Source organism: Lepidochelys kempii, chromosome 17 (genome assembly GCF_965140265.1).
Source record: "Lepidochelys kempii isolate rLepKem1 chromosome 17, rLepKem1.hap2, whole genome shotgun sequence".
Lineage (NCBI taxonomy): Eukaryota > Metazoa > Chordata > Testudines > Cheloniidae > Lepidochelys > Lepidochelys kempii.
Genome location: NC_133272.1, coordinates 20,395,075 through 20,419,556, shown reverse-complemented (window position 1 = coordinate 20,419,556; position 24,482 = coordinate 20,395,075). Strand labels below are relative to the sequence as shown.

At 44.2% G+C, this 24,482-nt stretch overlaps 2 protein-coding genes across 3 annotated transcripts in view; one reads left to right on the top strand and one right to left on the bottom strand.

The window, feature by feature from the left end:
- The window catches only part of UNC45B (unc-45 myosin chaperone B), a 33,098-nt gene extending 26,137 nt beyond the window's left edge, over window positions 1-6,961 (top strand). The window contains exons 18-20 of one of the 2 annotated variants that reach the window (XM_073315173.1): window positions 3,279-3,396; window positions 4,329-4,484; window positions 6,181-6,961. In XM_073315173.1, coding sequence (XP_073171274.1) covers window positions 3,279-3,396; window positions 4,329-4,484; window positions 6,181-6,447 — 541 coding nt within the window. In that variant the 3' untranslated portion in view covers window positions 6,448-6,961. Of the gene's footprint in view, window positions 1-3,278; window positions 3,397-4,328; window positions 4,485-6,180 lie in introns of those variants that run through there. The other variant, XM_073315175.1, reaches the window with a different exon arrangement.
- A 3,721-nt stretch (window positions 6,962-10,682) lies between these two features.
- Window positions 10,683-22,956, bottom strand: LOC140899507 (schlafen family member 13-like). Its single transcript, XM_073315133.1, has 5 exons — window positions 22,699-22,956; window positions 19,773-20,857; window positions 18,779-18,907; window positions 13,679-14,399; window positions 10,683-11,498 (listed from the first exon to the last, which is right to left on the bottom strand). The coding sequence occupies exons 2-5, from the start codon at window positions 20,848-20,850 to the stop codon at window positions 10,694-10,696; spliced, it is 2,733 nt and encodes a 910-aa protein (XP_073171234.1). The 5' UTR covers window positions 20,851-20,857; window positions 22,699-22,956; the 3' UTR covers window positions 10,683-10,693.
- Between the last annotated feature and the right edge of the window lie 1,526 nt (window positions 22,957-24,482).

The window sequence follows — 24,482 nt, the reverse complement described above, 5'->3', positions numbered from 1 at the left end:
AATAAGTGAGCCCAAAGAATCAAAGATGTTAGCTTGACCCTGTCGCTGTCCAATGTTAAACAGTTTGATATACCGAGACGTCAGCTTGCTTAGTACCATGACACGCACATCAGTAAATATTCTTTTAACCTGTTATTAAAGGTATACAAAAGAAAGAAAAGCAGTTAAAGCATTTGAAATGGAAAGTATTAAATAAGGGATTCATTTTAACACCATCCCTTGTTCCCTTTCTCTTTAACTGAAGAGAGTTTTTAAGGAGAAGGAAAAAAAACAAACTTGTTTGACAGCCTTGAAGATGTTTACAGTGTTGTAGCCATGCTGGTCCCAGGGTATTGGTGAGACGAGATGGATGAGATAATAAGATACTGCCTCACCCACCTTGTGTCTCTCTCTAGGGTGGTAATAACGGTCCTGTGCCAGTGGGGAAGAGAAGAAGTTAGTTGAGAAGGGCTGGAAATCCTGCTGCTGTTAAAGTCCGGTCCGACTTCCTTTAAGACTAAACAAGACAGACACACACCCCAGGGGGAAGAGAAAAGAGCAGAACAGATAGAAAATGCAGCTTCTATCGCTGGTGTCGGCTCTCACTTGCAACTTCCCTGCTGGAGAAACACAGGCCTGGCTCAGTGTCTGATCAGCCACTCCAGGACCTGTATCAGCATTGGGCTATTTAGGGCATTGCTTTTAGCTGCCTTTTTCTGGTCACAGGCTTACAGCAGTGCAACAAAATATGCAGTCTTGGCCAGACAAGCCAGACTCTTATTAAGCAGAAGGCAAAAGGAGAGGGATAGGAAAGAGAAGAAATTAGGTGGGGAAGGAAAAAATCTTTTTGGGGGGGAGGACGGGGAATAACAATGTGTCACAACCCAGGGTGCTTGGGCCCCGTGGAGGTGGTGGTGTCATCTGGATCCTTCTCTCTGACCAGGACATCTTTCAGGATCAGGATGAAGAAGATCTGGGGTCCCAGGAGACAGTGGGGTTGGCAATAATGATGGGGATGCTCTCCCCTTCCACAAGGCTGGTTAGCTGGCTGAGGGGTAGCTCCGTCCATCCATCTTGGCTAATTTTCTCTCAAAAGTCTTTTCTTTTGTTAAGAGGGAGTGGCTGGCGGAATAGCCGCCCCCTCATTATTTTGTTCACCAATTAGGCCAAATTTTCGACACACCAATTTTGGTTTATTGATTTCTGAGCTCCTACGTTTCTCGCTGACCAGGCATGATCTTAACACCCTCCTTGAGTTATAGCAGGGGGCCTTTAGGTTTGCACTAATCTCGTTTTTGTCTCCCTTTCACACTTTTTCCTGTCAACGTTTATTGTTACGGGTGATTGTGGCACTTTATGAACTTTCTCACAGTTGAGCTCAAAATTAAGGTAAACGTTTAGGCCCAATGATCATAACAGGTCTCATCACCCTCCTGCTACCCCAAACTTTTGTTTTTGTGGTTGAATTTATTTCGAGGAGGAACAAAGGAGAAGTCTAAAGTACTGGTCCTTTAAGATTAGGGGAGGAGCAAGAACATGGAGACATACTTGCAAATCTGAAGGAAAGTCTGGGACAGTGGAACACAAGTGTATCCATACTGCGTCACTTAAGGGTGTGTTTGCATGATGCATAGCTGCTTGGAATAGAACAGGTTGAAAAACAAAAGTCCTTAAAAGAAACTAAGCTATCTGTAGATCAGGTTTCTGTCCTTGCAAACTGATGTGGCGAGTACCTGCTCCCCTTCTGAATGCACTTTCATGGTCCACTGGCAAAGTTCAGGGGCAAAGAAATTCAATTATAAATAGGGCTTCTGATTTTAGGTTTTGGCCAATAAACCCCAATAAAATACCCCCACTACAAAAGGAATGAAAATGATGTGTATCTAATAAACACTGGAAAAGATGACTATGTTGACTTCACCTCTTTCCCAGTGCAGTTTATTTATATAGGTTCTGTTCCTGCTCCCTGCTTTGTATCTAAGGGCTCACCTACACAGAGCAGTAATGAGGACCACTGGGGTCTGATTTCTAAACCGCACTAAGGTGTTGTGCATTAATTGATCCCTGTAGACCCTGCTGGTGTGCACTAAAGGCTCCCTAGTGTGCTTTAACATTTGAAACGGTATTATGTTAAAGTGCACTGGTGAACACACGCAATCAGTGTTATACCAGGGGTTCAATAACAATGATACAAAGCTTAAACTAACATGTAAGTCATTTTTATACTTTAATTTTTATGATATGTAAGTCCTAGTTACTCAAAAATTTTGGGAAGCACTTGAAAAATATCTTCTCATTATCCAAGAGAGCCCAGAAAACCACTGATATTTGGACATCTACATAAAACTTAAATTACTAAAAATAAATCCTGAAAAACAAAGCCTTAATTATAAGGAATACCCTACACTTCTCTCTCATCCTGAAGAGGCTGTCCTATCTCAGTGCCTGATCAATCAATCATTTTCCCTAATATTGGCTTGTCTTTACATTAGCTTGCTCATTGTACTGGGAAGATGAGCAATTGCTGAGGTCTACTGTTTGAATTTTATTCTTTCAATTTGAACTCACGCAGAACTTCAGGACAGTCTCTAGACAGCGACAGTAGTTACTTCTCCAGCTCTGCAAAAGGGACTTTGAACTCCACCCCTGGCGATCATGGAGCATTTTTCATCAAAGACACATTCCATCTCTAAACACAGGGTGTTAAAAAGGTGTTAAGTAATATAAAGAAAATGGAGTTCTGAATGTTTACCCAACAGCTAAAGATCATGAGATGTTACACGACTAGAACACTGTGTAATCAAGATCAACCTTCCTGCATGATTGGCATTGAAATGACCTGAAAATTATTCCTGTTATACGAAGGAAGGGGCAGATAAATTAAGAACTAGATAAATTCCTGGAGGATCGGTCCACCAATGGCTATTAGCCAGGATGGACAGGGATGGTGACCCTAGCCTCTGTTTGCCAGAAGCTGGGAATGGACCACAGGGGATGGATCACTTGATGATGACCTGTTCTGGTCATTCCCTCTGGGGCACCTGGCACTGGCCACTGTTAGAAGACGGGAGACTGGGCTAGATGGACCTTTGGTCTGACCCAGTGTGGCCGTTCTTATGAAGGGATGGCTGGAGGAATGACTGGTTTTTAAATTAGTGAGAAAAAGTGTCATGGCTTAGATGGAGAGAGCTTGTTTTTAAAGGCTTTCCCTGCCGCCTCCTGTCTGCGGGCTAATATTTCATGGCAAGCACATTGTAGCACGTGCTGTGACCATATCTTTCTGCTGCCCTTTAATTCAGGCTGAAGATAATCCGAGAGAAAGCCCTACCAGACATCGAGAACTACATGTTTGAGAACCACGACCAGCTCCGAGAGGCAGCCACAGAGTGCATGTGCAACCTGGTTGTCAACAAAGAGGTAGCCGTTTTCGCTCCGCATGTAATTAGACAGTGGAACTCATTGCCACAGAATGGGGGAGGCCAGGAACTTGGAAAGATTCAAAGAAGGATTGGATCTTTGGATGGGTAACAAGAATATCTAGAGCTATAATAGTTAATGCCAAACAATGTTTCGGAAAGGATAATAAACCGTCCTGCGTCGGGGCTTAAGCCAGCCTCTATTAGGGATTAAGCTGACACTCACTAGGGAACAGATTATCCCACATTTCCCCACTGTGGGGCTCCTTCCACTTTCCTCTGAAACATCTGGAGCTGGCCACTGTTTGAGACAGGATACTGGACTTCAATGGACCACCGGTCTGATGTAATTCCTTGATCGGGGTGGCCAACTTGAGCCTGAGAAGGAGCCAGAATTTACCAACGTACGTTGCCAAAGAGCCACAGTAACACGTCAGCAGCCCCCCATCAGCTCCCGCCCTGCTCCCAGCGCCTCTCACCCACTGGCAGCCCCGCCAATCAGTGCCTCCCCCTTCCTCCCCCACCTCCCGATCAGCTGTTTCGTGGCATGCAGGAGGCTCTGAGGTGGGGAGAGGGAGGAGCGAGGGCATGGCAGGCTCAGGGGAGGGGGCGGGAAGGGGTGGAGTGGGGGCAGGGCCTGTGGCAGAGCAGGGGGGGCCAGGGGCAGAGCCGTGAGCCCCCCCCCCGGCCTGTTGGAAAGTCGGCGCCTGTCGCTCCAGCCCCGGAGACGGTGCCTGTACAAGGAGCCGCATGTTAACGTCTGAAGGGCCGCATGGGGCTCCGGAGCCCCAGGTTGGCCGCCCCTGGCCTAGATGCTTTAATACGCGTTTTCTATTACGTATTTATATCCGACGGTTTGTGAAACTGCTGCTCCAGTATGAATCCCATAAGCCTGGCAACTTGCTCCCCATTTTTGCCTTTCATTCTGTTGAGGTTCAAGAGCGCTTTGTGGCCGATGGAAATGACCGTCTCAAGCTGGTCGTGTTACTGTGTGGTGAGGACGACGTGAAGGTCCAGAATGCAGCGGCAGGAGCCCTGGCCATGCTGACAGCAGCACACAAGAAGCTCTGCCATAAAATGACCCAAGTGGTAAGAGGAAAAATCTGATGCCCAAAACACTAAACAGTCTCAACAAATGCTCAAAGGCAGCCTGGGAATGTTGTAAAATTCTGATCAAAGGATTTTAAAGAACTTCTACAGCGACAAATTTAAGTATTTATGTGCAATCCTAGGGAAAGCAAATATTTTGGCGTATAAAACCTTGCATGTTTAAGCTAACTGTCTAATTTAGTGACTTCCAACAGGGAGTGACCTACTACAGCTGATTTGAAACTCCCTGCCCCAGGTTCATCTCCTGTTATTTTTTCCAAGGACTAAAACAGCCTTTTTCACCTCTCTGGTTGGGGACTTGTGGTAGCAGGGTCTGTCCCTGTGCACTCATGTCCAAAACCTATGGTTGGTGTAACCCCCAAGATCATTACAGTCCAGCGTGGCAGGGTTCCGGGTTTATTTATCATGTCAGTGGCTAATTTTGATGTATGTTCATTTTTTCCCCATTTTTATTGTTTTCAATGTTCGCTGCTGTAGGAAACTGTTGGGAGGTCAGACAATTAATACCAGTAGATGTTGAGATTCAAAAAGTTAAAGCTCTAATGCAGTGAAAACACAAATTGATGTAAGGCACTTTGATTTGTGTATTTTGACCTGTGATGTTGGCAAATCCTTAAGTTCTCAAGCAACGTTTCTCTTTGCCTAGCTGTATAGTTTGATTGCTAGCGATGGGAATATTTTTTCCATCTGTGTGTGTGCGGTGAAATCAATGTCTACCAGTGCTTACTGATGATCAAATTCTTCCAAGCCGACCTATAATGTATATAAGACAGGGTGGACCCACTGTACCTACAGTTCCTCCTCAACCAAGTTGTTGGTTTTGTAGTTAGCTTATTTTATTTTTATTTGTACTTGCTTCGCTGCACACAATTTGTATGTATTCTGGGGCTGCCCCTCCTCCTTTCGTAGCTGGCGCCTCCTTGATGCTTGCACACACACCTGTCAAGGGCGTCTTCGTTTCCCGGAGGCTTTTTTCTCTTTTTCAAGGCTATGCCCCAAACCCTGGGTTTTAAACCCTGTCTGACTTTTGTAAAACTGGGATAACTCAACCCCTCTGAAGTATGGAAGTGAGACTAAATTCATTGGTATAGATGACGTGCTCAGCAGCAACAGTAAGGAATACCACAGTAAAGTCTATAAAAAAAAAAATCACCCCCCCAACCCCCCGTTTCAGCTAGCTTTACATTGTGATGGAACCATGCAAAACTCTGACCCCTGTATGGTGTCCACACAATAAAAACCAGAGTCCAAACCTTGGATTCAGGTTCCGTTACAAAGGTGGATACAGCCTGGCCAAAGACTGGGAGGGCAGGTGCTGCTGCAGATCTGGATGCAGGTAGCCCCAGAGCAGTTTGTGGAAGCCCTTCACTCAGCCAGCACAGCACCTGCCCTTACCATGCAAGGGCTAAGTATTCAGAAATTAACTGTGGAAAGGAATGTAGTGCTTGTTATGCGAACTGGTGGCTGTTCTCACTCCCAGATGACAACTTGTCTAGGAATTGAGGCCAGTTTTCATGCACTGGAATCAACCTGTTTGCAGACTCTCCTTTTCCTAAATTGCTACTTTCACTCCCTTGAAAAGTGCCTTACCTAGAGGCAAACTACCTTGCACTTCAATGATTTCCTCTGCTGTAGAAAATCTTTTTTTAAATTCACAGCTTTTTCTTGCTTGCAGACAACCCAGTGGCTGGAAATCCTGCAGAGGCTCTGCTTGCATGAAAAGCTGGAGGTCCAGCACCGTGGGCTGGTGGTTGCTTACAACCTGATCAATGCAGACCAAGAGCTGGCCAAGAAACTGGTGGAGAGTGAGATGCTGGAGATCCTGACACTCGTTGGTAAACAGGCAGATGACTCCAAGAAACAGCATGTCATCAATGTGGCTCGTGAGTGTCTCGTGAAGTGCATGGACTATGGGCTGATCAAACCTTTCTCCCAGGCATGAGACCCCACAGCAATGGCAGCCTGTCGAGAGCAACCACACAGAAGGGGAAGGCACATGGAAGGTCTACAAATCTACAGGATCCACAGAAGGAAATTCAGTTTAATTGCCAAGGCTTTGCTGAGCACAGGGTATACTCAAATTTATTTTTCCCCAGGCATAAAGATAAAGTCATTCCTAGACACTGCAACCTCTAGTGCCAGGATTCCATTGCTAGCCATGAACACATCCGAGTTCCACCATAAAAGAATCAATCCATGCAATGCAGCCAACTGCTGCTGGTTCAGGAAGTCTCAAAAGTTTAGGGCAAGATCGAGGTTCCAAGTAGACTTTCTTGATGGAAAAAATCATGTTTTATATTTCAGCAGTTCCAACTGAGGTTAGAAGAACAGAGGTGAAAGGCTGAATTGTCTCACGTCACATTCATAAGGAGTTTGGTTTTTTGAAAATATTTGATGTTTGTATTACTGGAATGCAAATGTTTAGTGTGAGAATATTGGGTGGATTCTCCGTTAATAAATTCTGTACTTTGTTCTGTGTGAGTTCCTTCAATGTTGCATGATCTCTGTTTGTTTGTGAGTAGTGAGTAATTCGTGAGACCCTTTCTATGAAGTGCCTGTCAGCCGACCACTCTATCTACATAGCAGTGAATCTCAGAAATATGGCACAAAAACCAACTCTCACCTTGCAGAAAAACGTTTCAAAAATTGCCAGTTCTGTTCAGATGGATGTGCAGGGACATCACACAGCCCTGCAAAGGCAGTTAGGTTGCTCTGACATGACCATAACGTGCCAGTAGCACGAATACGACTGCGTGCAATTACGGTTTGCAGGAATATTCTCTCACTTTTCTCTATTGTGGCAAATTGCCGGCACTACTATGATGGGTCTCGCGCTTTCTGTTCTTGGGGGGGGTTCAGGGCATCATTTCTCGCCCCTGAACTGGGGTATTAACTGCCCCACTAGTGTCCTAGAGGAGGGGAGTGGAGAGGGAGGGACCCGGGCCCGCCCTCTACTCCGGGTCCCAGCCCAGGGGCCCTAGGGATAGCGGCAAACCACTGATCTAGTGGTTCCTTCCCCTGGGCTACTTCCCTCTCCTGCCCTTCAGCTTGTGGGACTTCCTGCCCTCCCTCTGCACAAACCAGGTGTCCCTTTACCTAGGGTCTTGGTCTTCCTAGCCCACTGCAGCACTTAAAGTCAATCATAGAAGATCAGGGTTGGAAGGGACCTCAGGAGGTCATCTAGTCCAGCCCCCTGCTCAAAGCAAGACCAAGCCCCAATTTTTGCCCCAGATCCCTAAATGGCCCCCCCTCAAGGATTGAACTCACAACCCTAGGTTTAGCAGGCCAATGCTCCAACCACTGAGCTATCCCTCCCCCAACACACTTAAGGTAGTTTTATTTAATAAACAACTTTAAAGAGCCGGTTTTGTACATTTTTAATAGAATTCCAATCTCCATCCAAATGCAGATTGATACAAATCACAATAAAAAATTATCTCCATTCTCTAACATGCCATAAATGTATTCAGATTCTTAATTTTTACTCTTTGTAAAGATCTAGAATTGTTTAAATTAGCATTTAAAGCTACAGCATTAGCAAAAAAAAGGATCAAAGAGTGAAGGCTATTTTTGGTCGCAAAGGAACATGGTTTAATGGTTATACCAACCAATAAGAAATAACCTTTCTCTAGGAAAAATTACTTAAATATAAACATAAGAGAAGATTAAAATCAGTGATTTAAGTCAAGGGTTCCTACTTGCTGATTTAAGTAGTGATTAAAATTGGTGATTCCAATTATTTTGGTTTAGGCCCATCTACCCTGGTATCTAACTTCAGACATTCTGGGCCTGATTTCCAAAGTCGGTGAGAATGTAACGCCAATGATTTAGTCACTATAGCTGGATCTACACGGGGACTTAAGCACTGTGACGCCCACCATGGCAACATCTAACTTAGGCACTAGAAAGTCGTAAGAACAACACTGCGATCCACAAAGATAAGTGCCTAGGCTCCCTGTACAATGAATGGGAAGAGACAGGCGCCTTCGACTGCGATCCACAAAAGGCAGCATGCTAGGTGGGCTAATGGGAGATGCCAACAAGACAGGTGTCTGCTAAGCCCGCCCTTTTCTCAGAGTGAGGCCCCGAAGTCCAGGCTGCAGGGAAGCCCTCATCTCTGCTGGTGATTCACAAATGGCAACCGCTGTCCTGGAGACAAGCGGCTCAGACACATAAGGTGGCTCTCCGCAGGAACCGGTTTGGTGCTTGTCTCACACCACAAAAAAAGCCGCAGGAAGTGGTGTCCACTTTATAACTTCTGGCCCAGTGGTTAGAGCACTCACCTGAGGCACGGGAGACCCTGGGTCTAGCTGCCTGCTCTAATCACTATTATTTATCCACAGCTTCCTCAGGAGAGACTGAGGGAACCACACATCAGAATGTGCCCCCTAGCTCAGGGGTTACAGCGCCCTCCTCAGAGGTGTCAGACCCCTCTGGCAGAGAGGAGGGAACTGAACCTAGGCCTGCCACGCCCCAAGGGAGTGCTCGAATCCCTGGACTGAAAGTTCTGAGGTGGGCATCACCACCATCTCCTCCTCCGGCCAGTTTTGAATGGGACTCAATGCGGTAAGCAGCCTCTGAGTATGCCTACCGAATCACCTCCGTAGAATTAATAAATGAAATTGTTTGTAATTGTTCACTTTATTAATATAACTTCATAAGTAAAGTTTTATGAATTAAACTTCATTCATTCATAAAACCGGGTACCCCAATAACTGACTAATTGACAATTAAGCTGCTTGTTAAGAGCCACAGCTGTACTTGTAAATTTCACTTTCAATCCAATTGTGGCTGAAATGCTGAAACTTACACTGCTTCAACATTGTAACTTCTGCTCAGTGTTTGTCATTCATTATACTTGTCTATACTGTAACTTCTGTTCACTGTTTGCCATTCCTTACACTTGTCCATATTGTAACTCAAAATCCATTTTAACTTGTCCCGAACTCCATTTTAAAATGCTCACTCCATTTTGTAAAAGCTTGCTGCAACCTTCATTTTTGCAAAACCCTGCTGTAATCTTGTTAGTTTAGTTTAGATGTGTGAATGAGGTATGTATGGATGATGGAATCAACCTCTAGCGCCAGCCTGTCCTGGTGAAATAAAGTTCAAATACCAACGGCTGAAGATGCAGACAACAGCCCTAACAAAGTAAGAAGAGTCCACCCTAAGAAGAAAAGAACAAAGGTACAATAGAAGGAAGATCAAAGCCGGACCGAGGCTGAAAGTCACATCTGCAATTGACGGGTGATCAATCACACCGAACGCAGGGCAGCCTGACACAGCAAGACCTATAGACTCTGGATTCAGACTAAAAAACCTATAAAAAAGATGGGTGAGATGGAAGACTTCGGGTAACGTTCTGCTGCCAACCTTGAGGGGCATCAGTGCGCGCCTGACAGAGACCCGGCCCTTCCTCGTGTCGAGTTTTCCTGGCCAGTTAGCCGCCACGATCCCAAGCTGCGGAATCAAGCCATGAACTCAAGCTACGTTGAGGACTGGTAACTATCCAGCTGCTGCAGAACATCTGATGTGTGTGTGTGTAAGTATTATGTATTAGCTAGTGGTTATAGATCAAATTGTTATCATAATAAACGTGGCATCTTTGCTTTGTCCCCTAAAATGATCTTGTGTAGTTTTGTCTGCATAACACCTCCTGCACAAAACTTAGTCTTCCCCTGGCTGGTGAGTCGCTCTGGGCTTAGGTGAGACAAGTGCCTAGGCTCCTAGAGGGAGGGAGCAGTACACATGCCCCAGCATCTGAAATTTAAACAGCTAGGGAATTTGCACAGCGGAAAGTTAGGCCCCTAAAGTGAATTTAGGCCCCTACAGGTTTTAGCCAAACCAGAGTTTTGTGGATCACAGTGGTGCATCTTGGAAACCTGAAGATCAGAGACCACTCTTGAAACATTAGCAGGAAGGACTGATTAGCTTCAAGTGGACCATTCTCACTATATCCCATGTAGCTCCTTTGGTTTATTTTACGGACTGGCTTTTTAAGACCCCCAGGCCTCACCAGGTCTCATGTAGTTTATTAGCCTGGGAGATGGGAACCCTCTAAGGTAAAATTTCACCCATGGTGAGATTTGTATTTAGGTCTGAATCGTGGGTGAAAAACCACAAAAGCGACATGACTATCACGGGTTATTAAACAGATCCCGAGGGAACCACCAGGACACTTGCAAGCATTACCTTTCATACAGCAAATGAAGTTGTAAATTAGCTCTGGATGCCACACAGAGTTTAAGATTTTCGGAAATCGCATTCTGTGTAGGGACAGGGACTGGGTTGATCCCAAATACGATGTTTCTCTCCAGGCCAGAAAAGCGGCGGATGCTGTCGAGAACAATGCCATGACCCAGCACATTGTCTGCCGTTGTGAAACATGCGTCCAGTTTGAAATTTCTCATCGTCGCTCTCATTTTGGGTTGTAATATGCACTGATACCTATCCTTCTCTTTCATTGTGTTGCACAGGATAGCAATGTCTTTCCCGGAGTAACCACTTCGGAAATATTGGCGACAGGTATCAACCACATATGTCGCTATTTCCTCCTCCTCCAAGTTTTCTTCTACCCTACAAACACCTGGCAGGGGATGGCCACATACAGCTTCATTGAGCAGCATTCTTAACCGCTCAAAAGGAATATCAATTTGTGGATAGTTTACAATATTTTGCATCTCTTGTTCCATGGTATTGTATATCTGGGTGGCATTCCGGACCCCTATAGTTAACCACTCCTGAGGATATTGTTCTGATGGATGTGGAAGACCGCATGGAAATGGGTGACTTGTTTGTAAATAGTCCAAGAAGATCCAGAGAACACCAGGTTCGCAATGACCATGTCCTTGGGTGATGCACTGAGCTTTGCTGTACCAATCGCCATCCTCTGACCGGAAATTCTGGGCCTCATCAATTACTATGTGCTTCACTGATTGATAATTCCCCTTTAAGAAGGCAACTCGGGTCACAGGCCGGCAAATGTTTCTCCTTCTACAAAATAAAAGAAGACATTTGGCATGATTAGTGTGAATTTTCTGTTGGTCTGTGCAGTTGATCCAATTTAGAGGAGTGACAAGTGTATCAAATCACCTCTTTCTGGCTATGAACAAGCTTGCAAACTTTTTGCTTTTAAGATTTCACTTCTGATTATTTAAAAAAACCCACATTTACAAAGGGCAACACACATTCAACACCGAAAGCATGTAGGTAATTGATGAGTTACATCAGAAACAGCACACCTCCGATGTGTTACATAATGTGCACAAAAGCAGTAGAGGAAGCATTTCAGCGGTTTGAGCATTGGCCCTTTAAACCCAGGGTTGTGAGTTCAATCCTTGAGGGGGCCATTTAGGGATCTGGGCCAAAAATTGGGGATTGGTCCTGCTTTGAGCAGGGAGTTGGACTAGATGCCCTCCTGAGGTCCCTTCCAACCCTGATATTCTCTGATTCTATGAGCTTTTACCCACCCAAAAAGTGCACGTTTCTGACATAACAACAATAGAAGTATGTTAATGTACTTCTAAAATATTTTATAAAACACTTAGTAAAAGGGTACCCAAAAATGTATTATAATTATTGGGAGGCAGCTCATGCAGATTGTCTGAAGGATGTTATGTTGTGTAGTCCCCCACAATTTGTTAATTTATAGTTTGTTACTCCACTGCTTAAAATCATTATAGACCCTACACAAAAAGATATTACAGAAAACAAGCAAGCATTATAAGGGGCTGCAACAGCCAATTAAGGTGATTTGCATAATTGTTCTATTACCTTTACAGTTCATACACTCAGATAATGACTATATAGATAGATATAGATATATATATAGATCATATATAGATACATAAAAATTGCTTACATAGATTACAAACGTAGTTCGGATCTCATTCAATATGAGCCTTATTCTCATTTACATTAAGGCCCCTTTACACAGTTCTAGCCTTAGCGTAAATGTGACTAGGGCCATTATAACGAGGGTCTCTTTCAGTGTATAAATGATTTCAGGATTTGACGTGGGTCACTGTGCACAGGTTGGCTGGGAAGCAGCTCAACTGGACACCCCCCCCCCCCCCAGGGTCTGAAGAGTGGAACGCCACCTGGCTGGCCACAGGAATCAATCTTGACTCCTGGGGTGAATGAGTCCACGTGAGCAAACTATGAAACAAACTGTCATGCCCTGTCCGGTGAAGGCAGCTCTGCCGCCTTCTCCATCAGTGGCACCCTTCCCCTCCTGGCCGACAGCGAGGAGCAGAAAGCAATTCCCAGCTGATTCACCAGCCACCTCCTTACCCTGAGCAGCAGCAGGACATGGGTGTGTTTGGACAGCAGAGACAGGACTTGAAGGGAGGCTGGGGATGGAGGCAAAACAGTTTTGAGGGGTGGGACAAGACCTCAGTGCTGGGGAAGGGAGTAGGGAGCAGAGGCGACAGGAAGAATTGAGGAAGAGGGGGCTGCTGGTTGGGGCAGAGGGCTAGAAGCAATGGTAGCATGGGGGGAAGAATGGAATAGCTCCGGGTAAAGAGAGACTGGTAGAGAAAACAGAGATGGGACAGACATTAGGACCAAGGGAGGGATATGGTGGAGAGGTAGAATGTGAGGAAGGCAGGTAGAATGTGAAGAAGGCTCCATAGAGCATCTGGCAGAAACCAAAGCTGACCTTCCCCACATTCACCCTCAAGAGAGGAGAGGAACAGAAACCCTGCCCGATGTCCCCTAGAGGTGAATACCCTCTGGGTGCAGGGGGTTAGGTGGCTCACAGAAGTGCAATTTTCCCATCGAGGGGTGAATCTCACCCAAATTGTTTTAAGATGGTTTGTCAAAAAAGGCCTCCCAAATACCATTAATCCCTGCCCATTCTGTCCTATAACATGCATACTACCCTCTTACTTATGGCATCATCTCAGCACTGGAAAACTTCCGATTGATAATACTCCACATTACCACTGATTTGTTTAACCCTACTTAGTAGAGCCAGAAAATTATGAGTTGAGGGCTTGTTTGTAGACAAGGCCTTAGAGAATAGTGGTCCATTTCTTTATTGACTGGCAAAAAATGTTTCTCAGTCTTTAAAAAGACTTTTCTTCCTGCATTAAACATATTTCCCCATCGTCCCTCTGGCATTTGATATGATTTAACAGCACAGGGTTTTGAATTAGCTACACAATACTTACTTCACAATTGCTGTCAGAGGCTGGTACTCACAAATGTACAGAATCTCATCAGATTTGCAGTGGAACACGTTCTTTATCCTCTCTATGATATTCAGGGCCACAACTGTCTTCCCCGTTCCTGGCAGGCCATAGATAAACAGCTTCTTGAATTTGTGAAGATTCATTGTTAGTATCTCATACTGTTTAAAGGTGAGAAGGTTGAAAAATTCACAGCCAAGCATGTCACTTAAGAAGGATCTAAAACTCAACAAGATTATCACAAGTGAGTGAAGTAAGTCTGGCATGTCATTGGGCAAGAGGACATAGGAAAGGGGATGCTTGACTTGTACATGTGAGTCATTATTTAGCTCTCTGTTGATTCCAAGGTGTAGGAGATGGGGAATCACACACACTTTCTGAGTGTATCCCCCATCATTTACCAGTTTCTTCTTTAACGTACAAGCAATATGTTTTGAATATTCAAACCCAACCATGGAATAATCCTCCGTGACGGTGTACAGCGTTGGGTATTTGCCTGCGGCTATTAAGAGAGCATCACAGACAACATGCTGATTCTCTGGCAATCCAACAGCAACAGCCCAGCTTCTTGCAAATATCAGTAGTCCCTGAGAATATTGCAGCTCTTCCATTTGCTCGTTCATTAAATCCTCCAGCCCTGGATACTCTGAGAAGAGCTCTTTGCTGAGGTTGTCTGGTTTGTATGTTATCCCATTACCATTTACTAGAAATTGAGAGAATTAGAAAAAAATATATATTTGTATGATTATTCTCTTTTTTCAAAAGCTCTACAAGGCCATTTAAAAAGCTATTCCAACTGAATTTATGGTTGAAAATATATTGCAATCCATTAGTTAGCACAATTGAAAGGAGTATTATGAAAAGTAAAAGTGCTGGAAAATATTGAAATATTTCTGACATTGAAAGGAATTATTTCACCTTTCCTTAACTGTGTATTTCCCAGATTTGAGGGCACTAGGTTATTACTTTTTAATTAGATGAAATCAACCAGACCTGAACACAAAACCATTTTTTCCCTATTAATTTACTGTTGGAGACCTGTGTCTATATTGACTATGATTCACATGCACACTGTACGAAACAGTTTGCTATTCCACTTCAGAAAAAATGAAACCAGAAACTCATTCAAGAAAATTTTATGATGAAAATGAAATACTGGCAGAAGTAGAAGATCACAGAGGAAGAGAAGTGAGAATTTGTGTGACCTAAACTGTGTATTTTGCTTATTTTCCATATGTTTAAAGGGAATCTTAATTAAGAATTACTGGCATTCCATATTTTAGTTTTTTTGTTTTGAGGTTTTTTAAACTGCAAGTTTCAGAGTAGCAGCCGTGTTAGTCTGTATTCGCAAAAAGAAAAGGAGGACTTGTGGCACCTTAGAGACTAACCAGTTTATTTGAGCATCAGCTTTCGTGAGCTACAGCTCACTTCATCGGATGCATACCGTGGAAACTGCAGCAGACTTTATATATACACAGAGAATATGAAACAATACCTCCTCCCACCCCACTGTCCTGCTGGTAATAGCTTATCTAAAGTGATCATCAGGTGGGCCATTTCCAGCACAAATCCAGGTTTTCTCACCCTCCACCCCCCCACACAAATTCACTCTCCTGCTGGTGATAGCCCATCCAAAGTGACAACTCTTTACACAATGTGCATGACAATCAAGTTGGGCTATTTCCTGCACAAATCCAGGTTTTCTCACATCCCCCCCACCCCCATACACACACAAACTCACTCTCCTGCTGGTAATAGCTCATCCAAACTGACCACTCTCCAAGTTTAAATCCAAGTTAAACCAGAACATCTGGGGGGGGGGGGGAGGAAAAAACAAGAGAACACAGGCTACCTTGCATAATGACTTAGCCATTCCCAGTCTCTATTTAAGCCTAAATTAATAGTATCCAATTTGCAAATGAATTCCAATTCAGATTGATAGAGCCAGAAGAGTTCCCAGAAGTTACCTACTACAGGACAGGCCTAACAAAGAAAATAACAGAACGCCACTAGCCGTCACCTTCAGCCCCCAACTAAAACCCCTCCAACGCATTATTAAGGATCTACAACCTATCCTAAAGGATGACCCAGCACTCTCATAAATCTTGGGAGACAGGCCAGTCCTTGCCTACAGACAGCCCCGCAACCTGAAGCAAATACTCACCAACAACCACATACCACACAACAGAACCACTAACCCAGGAACTTATCCTTGCAACAAAGCCAGTTGCCAACTGTGTCCACATATCTATTCAGGGGACACCATCACAGGGCCTAATAACATCAGCCACACTATCAGAGGCTCGTTCACCTGCACATCCACCAATGTGATATATGCCATCATGTGCCAGCAATGCCCCTCTGCCATGTACATTGGTCAAACTGGACAGTCTCTACGTAAAAGAATAAATGGACACAAATCAGATGTCAAGAATTATAACATTCATAAACCAGTCGGAGAACACTTCAATCTCTCTAGTCCCGCAATCACAGACATGAAGGTCGCTATCTTAAAACAAAAAAACTTCAAATCCAGACTCCAGCGAGAAACTGCTGAATTGGAATTCATTTGCAAATTGGATACTATTAATATAGGCTTAAATAGAGACTGGGAGTGGCTAAGTCATTATGCAAGGTAGCCTGTGTCCTCTTGTTTTTTCCTACCCCCCCCCCCCCAGATGTTCTGGTTTAACTTGGATTTAAACTTGGAGAGTGGTCAGTTTGGATGAGCTATTACCAGCAGGAGAGTGAGTTTGTGTGTGTATGGGGGTGGGGGGGATGTGAGAAAACCTGGATTTGTGCAGGAAATAGCCCAACTTGATTGTCATGCACATTGTGTAAAGAGTTGTCACTTTGGATGGGCTATCACCAGCAGGAGAGTGAATTTGTGTGGGGGGGTGGAGGGTGAGAAAACCTGGATTTGTGCTGGAAATGGCCCACCTGATGATCACTTTAGATAAGCTATTACCAGCAGGACAGTGGGGTGGGAGGAGGTATTGGTTCATATTCTCTGTGTATATATAAAGTCTGCTGCAGTTTCCACGGTATGCATCCGATGAAGTGAGCTGTAGCTCACGAAAGCTCATGCTCAAATAAATTGGTTAGTCTCTAAGGTGCCACAAGTACTCCTTTTCTTTAAACTGCAACTTTCCCTTATGGCATTTGTCAAAAAGTTTAGCGATATGAGTATTCAACCTTTGGAGTTTGTCCGCATTACAAAGTATTACTCTATTTGTGATAGTGAGGTAAAGGACTTTGACTTGGTGAGTTCTGTGTGGTATATCTGGGGAAGCAGAGAGAATGTGTTTTATATAACTGCATTTCCTGCATTTCGGTTTTGCACAGCCGCACACTTAAAGTGTCCTACAACTGGCAAATATCTAGACCTGATTATCTCTAGGAAATACTCCCTTCTCAGCTAGTCCACCTTCCCCTACAAAGTCCCAATGAATTGTTTGATTTCCTCCTCATTCTTTTCATTAGATCAAGCCATATTATTTGGGTGACCCATGTCACAGCCCAAATATTAAATATACATCAGCGATATTGTGAAGAACCCACAAATTGCAGAGAGTATATGTTTCATTAAACAATTATGAACACTGAAACCTCTCATATCTAACAGGACTAGTTTGAAAATGATTCCCAAACAAAGCAAAAATTTGATGAATTTTGGCTTTTTTTTAAAAAAGCTTAATTTTATCAGACATTATTATGTTTAAAATATAAAATGCCATTTAATATTACTAATGAATTGAACACAGCTGGAATAATAATAGAAAAATATTCCTAAACAAACAGGCCAAGTTCAGTTCATTGCTATTCATCGAAGTCCCCGTCTGTGTTCGCAAACAGTCTGACAGCCATGCGATTATTCAGAAAAGCGCTCGACAATGCTAAATTCCTCTCAAATATTGAGACAAATAGTTGATCTATCAATCTGTAACAAAAGCTTGCTAATTATTAATTATTCCCTATTCTCTTGTTTAAAATCCTTTGATCCACCAGTCTTGGAGCAAAACCTATAACATGGGACATATTATAGATCAGGAACAACAGAGACTGAATAGTGAATAGTTAACAGGAACTTTTCCCACACATCCTAGTCTTACCAATTTGGAGAACAGGTTCAGTTTCACGACTATTCATAGAAATCAGAAAAGATTCAGGAATGATTCATTTCCAAAAAAGGGCGTAAATTGTAACAAATACTGAATATATTTGTAAGAAAACTCCACTTTGACCAGTTTAAGCAGAATTTCACACAAATTATATTTTAAGGAAATCCAGCAAACCCAACCAAAATGTAAATATTATGGGTAGGATTTTCAAAAGCACTCAGCCTTAGTTTAACTCTACCTTCATTGAATTTAATGGGAATTTACCACTGACTTCTATGAGAGCAAAGTTAGGCCAATCCTATGCGCTTTTGAAAATCCCTCCATAAAACTCCAGCAAATTCACATTTTAATATTGAAGAACATAAACACATACGTCAGGATACTTATTTAACATACAGTAATGCTATCGTACTCACCGCTTTCTTAGGTGAAAAACATTGAAATAAGAATTAAATATCACATAGGATCACTTGAAAATCACTTGTCCTTGCCTTGAGTGCAGGGGACTGGACCTTTCGAGGTCCCTTCAGTCCTACTCTTCTATGATCATACATTTGTATACATGTAGTAAGTGTGGGAGTGCAGGGTCCAGGGAACAAGGAGGATTCAGAGAGGTCAATATGAAGACCTACCAGCTGGTCTGTTTCAACCAGTTCATACAATCTGTTAGTGCATGCTGTCCCATGCTTGTAGTCCTCATAATTATTTGAAAACAACGTGAGGCAAACGGGGAATAAGTAATTTCCTACTACATTTTGAAGTGAGCTGTAGCTCACGAAAACTTATGCTCAAATAAATTGGTTAGTCTCTAAGGTGCCACTTAAAGTACTCCTTTTCTTTGTGCGAATACAGACTAACACGGCTGTTACTCTGAAACCTACTACATTTTAACATTCGTTCTAAACTGAAATCTTCAATCATGTCAAAATATGTAAATCAGAATTAAACTACAAAAGCATACCTGGAAATAGAGATTCTTGCAGATCACGCAGACAAGCGAGGCCTTTGTTGGAAAACACTGTTTTGGTAAGTGGGGGTGCACATGACACACTCAGCTCAGCCCTGAAAGCTTCACACAAATTTGAAATCTCTAGAAACATAAATTAAAGCTCATGTTAATACACTATTACTGCACCTCTTCACCACCATAAAGAATTTTACTCTGTATGCACAGAATTGATTTGGTTTTTCCATTGTAAATGAACTGGTGCAGCATATGCACCCTGTCGAAACTTCAAATGAGATGAGGTTAATTAATTTAACTGGAGGTGCTTATCTGGGAACCCATTCACAGCTGCAGTGTGTCCCCCTTCAGGTGGCAGAAAGGGTAGAATCTTATTGCCACAAGTTGGGAGTATGCAGTGGGTTTTCGGTTGCAAAGAATTGGGTCCCTCCATTCCTGCGGCAATCGTCAAGGGAGGAAAGGGTTAAGGAAAAGGCATAAATCAGGACCATGATATTGGATCTTGGTCCTGTTGTTTTCATCTGTAATTATTTCTTGGATTATCCTGGGATAAGTATCCCCAGTTTTTGGTGCATGCTAATGAATGAAAAGTTGGAGGTCAAATAAGGTTTCCACTATTTATGATTAGATTAAAAATTGATGACCCTCAAGCTTGGCTTGTATTGTCAAAGCTCATGTAGATGATTTTGCAGGATTTGGGTTGGCACAGTTGGTGCGGACTGGTTATTGGGTGCCGCAGAAACCAAAGATTATAGGCGAGTGCTGTTTGCATCTGACCAAACGAGCAGAAAGCTACTTGTAACTTATAATAGCAGGTACGGTAATAAAATTACAGACAGAAGTCCCTATAACCTTGTAAGAGTCTGGGGTACCAACCAGTGACTTAAGACCACTTATCACATCACCAATGGCACCGCCATGCTAGAAATACTGACGTTAGCGCTAATATGGAAAAATAAACTACAAATTTTGATTTTTTTTTCATGTTGACCTGGGTCAGTTGCCATCATCAAGGATGTCCATTCGTTGGCTGTCATCCTCATGATCTCATTGCCCTTCACAGTCCATGAGTCCGGAGTCTCCGAAAACACAACACAACAAAACGGCTGGATTCTCACAGCACAGACATAACCATACAAGTTTTGATCTTTGTCATACACCTCCAGCATTTTGCATTCTAAGTTCACTCCAGGCAGAGAACTGCAGAAATGTGAAATGGGTAATTTCCCCTTAACATGTTCTATTACTTCTTTTAATTCACTGATATTTACTTTGTCATTCCTACATCCAACAACTGTCCCGTTATCATCCACTCCAATAAATAAAAATCCTCCTTGTGTGTTTGCAAAGGCAGAGATGTAATTTGGCAGGATCTCTTTCATGTATTTCAAAATGTTCTTTGTTGTAAAATTCTTAAATTCAACATGCGTCGACTCCGTGAAATTTAGTTTCTCCCCAAAGCAGAGACCATCTCTTTGATAAAATCTTTCAGCAGATATATACAGGTTTTGTTCCTGCTGAACGTCACTTAGCAGAGCTTTCTTAGCTCTTGGTCCTGTCCCCTCACCACGTTTTCTCCTGGCAGAAACTTCCTTCTCTTTGAGAAATTGCACTGCTTCAGTAGGACTCATGCTGTCAGTTCGAGTCAGAGATCTTTGGCACAAGCCTGTCCTTAGGCTGCAAATACGGGGTGAAGATGAGCCGTCACTGCTCCATGACTTCACAAAAATTAACACACAGTTGTTTTCCCGCATATATTCAAAATCAAAGTATTTTCGAGACATTTTAGATGGAGTAAGTTCTGTAAGGGCTTTTTCTATATCCTGTCCAATCCCATGTTCTTCATAATTGTAGTCCTTATTATCAACCTCTGCCTTTATCACTCCTCCTCCTGAATTCAGAAATGCACATGCCGCTCGGGAAATGTTACCAACTTGTTTCCTTCTCAGATTGCAATCTGTCATCTTCTTCCTGGATTTCTCGCCAAAAGTCACTTTTCCCACTTTTAAAACCGCATCCGGATAGTCTGTGAACCAATCAACACAGAGAGGGCTCTCCTCCATGGTCATCGTGTTCCTGAAACAATGAAAGCAACAGGTCTCCCTTAAAACATTACACAGAACAAAGTGGCAGGTTTCAGAGTAGCAGCCGTGTTAGTCTCTATTCGCAAAAAGAAAAGGAGGACTTGTGGCACCTTAGAAACTAACCAATTTATTTGAGCATAAGTTTTCGTGAGCTACGGCTCACTTCATCGGATGCGTACTGTGGAAAGTACAAAAGATCTTTTTATACACACAAACCATGAAAAAATGGGTTTTTACCACTACAAAAGGTTCTCTCTCCCCCCACCCCACTCTCCTGCTGGTAATAGCTTATCTAAAGTGATCACTCTCCTTACAATGTGTATGATAATCAAGTTGGGCCATTTCCAGCACAAATCCAGGTTTTCTCCCGACCCCACCCCACCCCACAAACCCACTCTCCTGTTGGTAATAGCTTATCTAAAGTGATCACTCTCCTCACAATGTGTATGATAATCAAGGTGGGCCATTTCCAGCACAAATCCAGGTTTTCTCCCGACCCCACCCCACCCCACAAACCCACTCTCCTGTTGGTAATAGCTTATCTAAAGTGATCACTCTCCTCACAATGTGTATGATAATCAAGGTGGGCCATTTCCAGCACAAATCCAGGGTTTCTGGGGACATACTGCTGCTTTCCTTGGGAGTCATTCCCAGACAGTAAGGATTTACCCTTCCACTTTCAGAGCGTTTCAGAAAAAACAGAAACACACAGAAAGGAATCAAACTGTTCATTACATGGAAATAAATCCCCACTGGAGAAATTTAGCCCATGCTCATCTAGGGAGGAGTTAAAGTGCTCTCAGTTTCCATTGTAAGGACAATAAAACTCTGCTACTGTCTCTAAACTCTGTTAACCCACCAGTGCAAGCAACTGTCTCCAGCAAAACAGCCCCTGCAGCAAAGCTCTGAGCTTTTCTTCACCACCTTTTCCAAAACCTACTTGAACCACTTAAGGGCCCGGCCCTACAAGCCCCCACCCCCAGTCTGCAAATCCCCCCTGCTTCCCAATGCATGTGCAGAATATTCTCCAATTACAGGACTATCTCCACTGTTTGCTTTCAAGGATCTTGGCTTTTTCTGTGCAGGAAGAAATGTCTTAGAAAAAAACAGGAAACTGATGTTAGCCGAGTGCTCACGCTCAGGGCTGTGACCGCGCCACGATAGGACCCCAGTACCCCGCTGCCCGTCTGTTTCCTTGTAACCAGGTCAGTTTCTCATGTTAGCAACTTGCTCTCAAAGTGCCAGACGTTTCACGGCATGTCAGCTTTGGCTGGGGGGGTGGGGAGAAACGCCAGGGGAAAGGGAAAGAGGCTGATTTCCAACCGGAGCTCCTTGACCCCAGCTTTAAGCGCAGCACTGATCAGCCCTCACTACAAAGAATGGTCCGAGTCTCGTTCACACGGACGCCACTTCACGCCGCTTTGGCAGCGTGAAAGGGCCTTAAAGTGGCTGTAAGTGATATTCACACTAGGGCCCCTCACTTTACACTCCTGCGTGAAATCCTGGCCCCACTGAAGTCAATGGCAAAACCCCAGGGTGGTGTAAAGTGGTTCTAGTGTAAATGAGAATCAGCCCCCCACAAAGACCAAGACACAGTTGCTGCTCTCGGCACCACAAATCCGAGACTGACTCCAAGGACCTGCCCCAGTGCTCCCGAGCAGGGGGCCGCCCAGGAGCCTTCCAACCTGGGTTTCTGACCTAGGAGATGCCGGCTGGAAATCCCGCACGGGATCAGTAGCGGGGCTGATCATTACACACGGCAGCGGGCACATGCCGTGTCCGGGGGGGGCCGGCCGCGCTCCGCCCCCCCAGCCCAGGGGAAGCGAGTCTGACCTTGCTTCTCTTCTGCTCTTCGGAGTCTGCTCGGCCGACGCAGACAAGGCGCCTCTCGGAGCCGATCTCAACTTCCCACCTCCCGAGCGCTGCAAGAAACGCTCCTCTTGGCCTCAGTTCATTTCACTGCCCCCCGCGGCTCTGGCCCTGGGTCCTAGCGCTCCTGATGTGACCGGACAGGGCGGAGTCTGCGACAGAGACAAAACCGGCCGAGTTGGACCCACAGCGCCGAGCAGACGCGGGGCTAACCCTGAAGAGCTCTGCCAGCAGGAAGACAGGCGAGGGGGCCAGGAACTGCTGAGGTCTACCCCCCCCCCCCCGAAGCCAGAAACAGGATGCTGTAAAACGTCATCTGATTTCTTTTCAACCAAGGAAATTGTGGATACAGACTAACAGGGCTACCCCCTGGGATGGGACCCTGTGATTCTGCTATAAGAGTGTCCACCCCCAGAGACATGCACTGAAATACCTGAAGGTGTGAATTAAACCCCAGCTGGTTATTTTGGTCCCACTTTGCATGTAGACAAGGCCTTAACCTCTCTTTGCCTCCACTCTTACATTTGTACAATGAGGCTGGATAATCACCTGGAGGATGTGAGGATTAATTAATTTGTACAGTATTTGAAGGTGAAGGGTGGGATTTTCAAAGCTCCCAGAAAGATCTGGGCACCCAGTTCCCATTAGAAGTTAGGTTTCAGAGTAGCAGCCCCGTTAGTCTGTATTCACAAAAAGAAAAGGAGGACTTGTGGCACCTCAGAGACTAACCAATTTGTTTGAGCATGAGCTTTTGTGAGCTACAGCTCACTTCATCGGATGCACAAAAGTGGAAAATGCAGTGAGGATGTTTTTATACACACAAACCATGAAAAAATGGGTGTTTACCACTACAAAAGGTTTTCTCTCCCCCCACCCCACTCTCCTGCTGGTAATAGCTTATCTAAAGTGATTACTCTCCTTACAATGTGTATGATAATCAAGGTGGGCCATTTCCAGCATAAATCAGGGTTTAACAAGAACGTCTGAGGAAGGGGGGGGGAGGAAAAAACAAGGGGAAATAGATTACCTTGCATAATGACTTAGCCACTCCCAGTCTCTATTCAAGCCTAAGTTGATTGTATCCAATTTGCAAATGAATTCCAATTCAGCAGTTTCTCGCTGGAGTCTGGTTTTGAAGTTTTTCTGTTGTAATATCGCAACTTTCATGTCTGTAATCGAGTGACCAGAGAGATTGAAGTGTTCTCCGACTGGTTTATGAATGTTATAATTCTTGACGTCTGATTTGTGTCCATTTATTCTTTTACGTAGAAACTGTCCAGTTTGACCAATGTACATGGCAGAGGGGCATTGCTGGCACATGATGGCATATATCACATTGGTGGATGTGCAGGTGAACGAGCCTCTGATAGTGTGGCTGATGTTATTAGGCCCTGTGATGGTGTCCCCTGAATAGATATGTGGGCACAGTTGGCAACGGGCTTTGTTGCAAGGATAGGTTCCTGGGTTAGTGGTTCTGTTGTGTGGTATGTAGTTGCTGGTGAGTATTTGCTTCAGGTTGGGGGGCTGTCTGTAGGCAAGGACTGGTCTGTCTCCCAAGATTTGTGAGAGTGATGGGTCGTCCTTCAGGATAGGTTGTAGATCCTTGATAATGCGTTGGAACACCATCCCCGATAATGTCACGGCAAACCTGGTGGCTGAACTTTGTGACTTTGTCCTCACCCATAACTATTTCACATTTGGGGACAATGTATACCTTCAAATCAGCAGCACTGCTATGGGTACCCGCT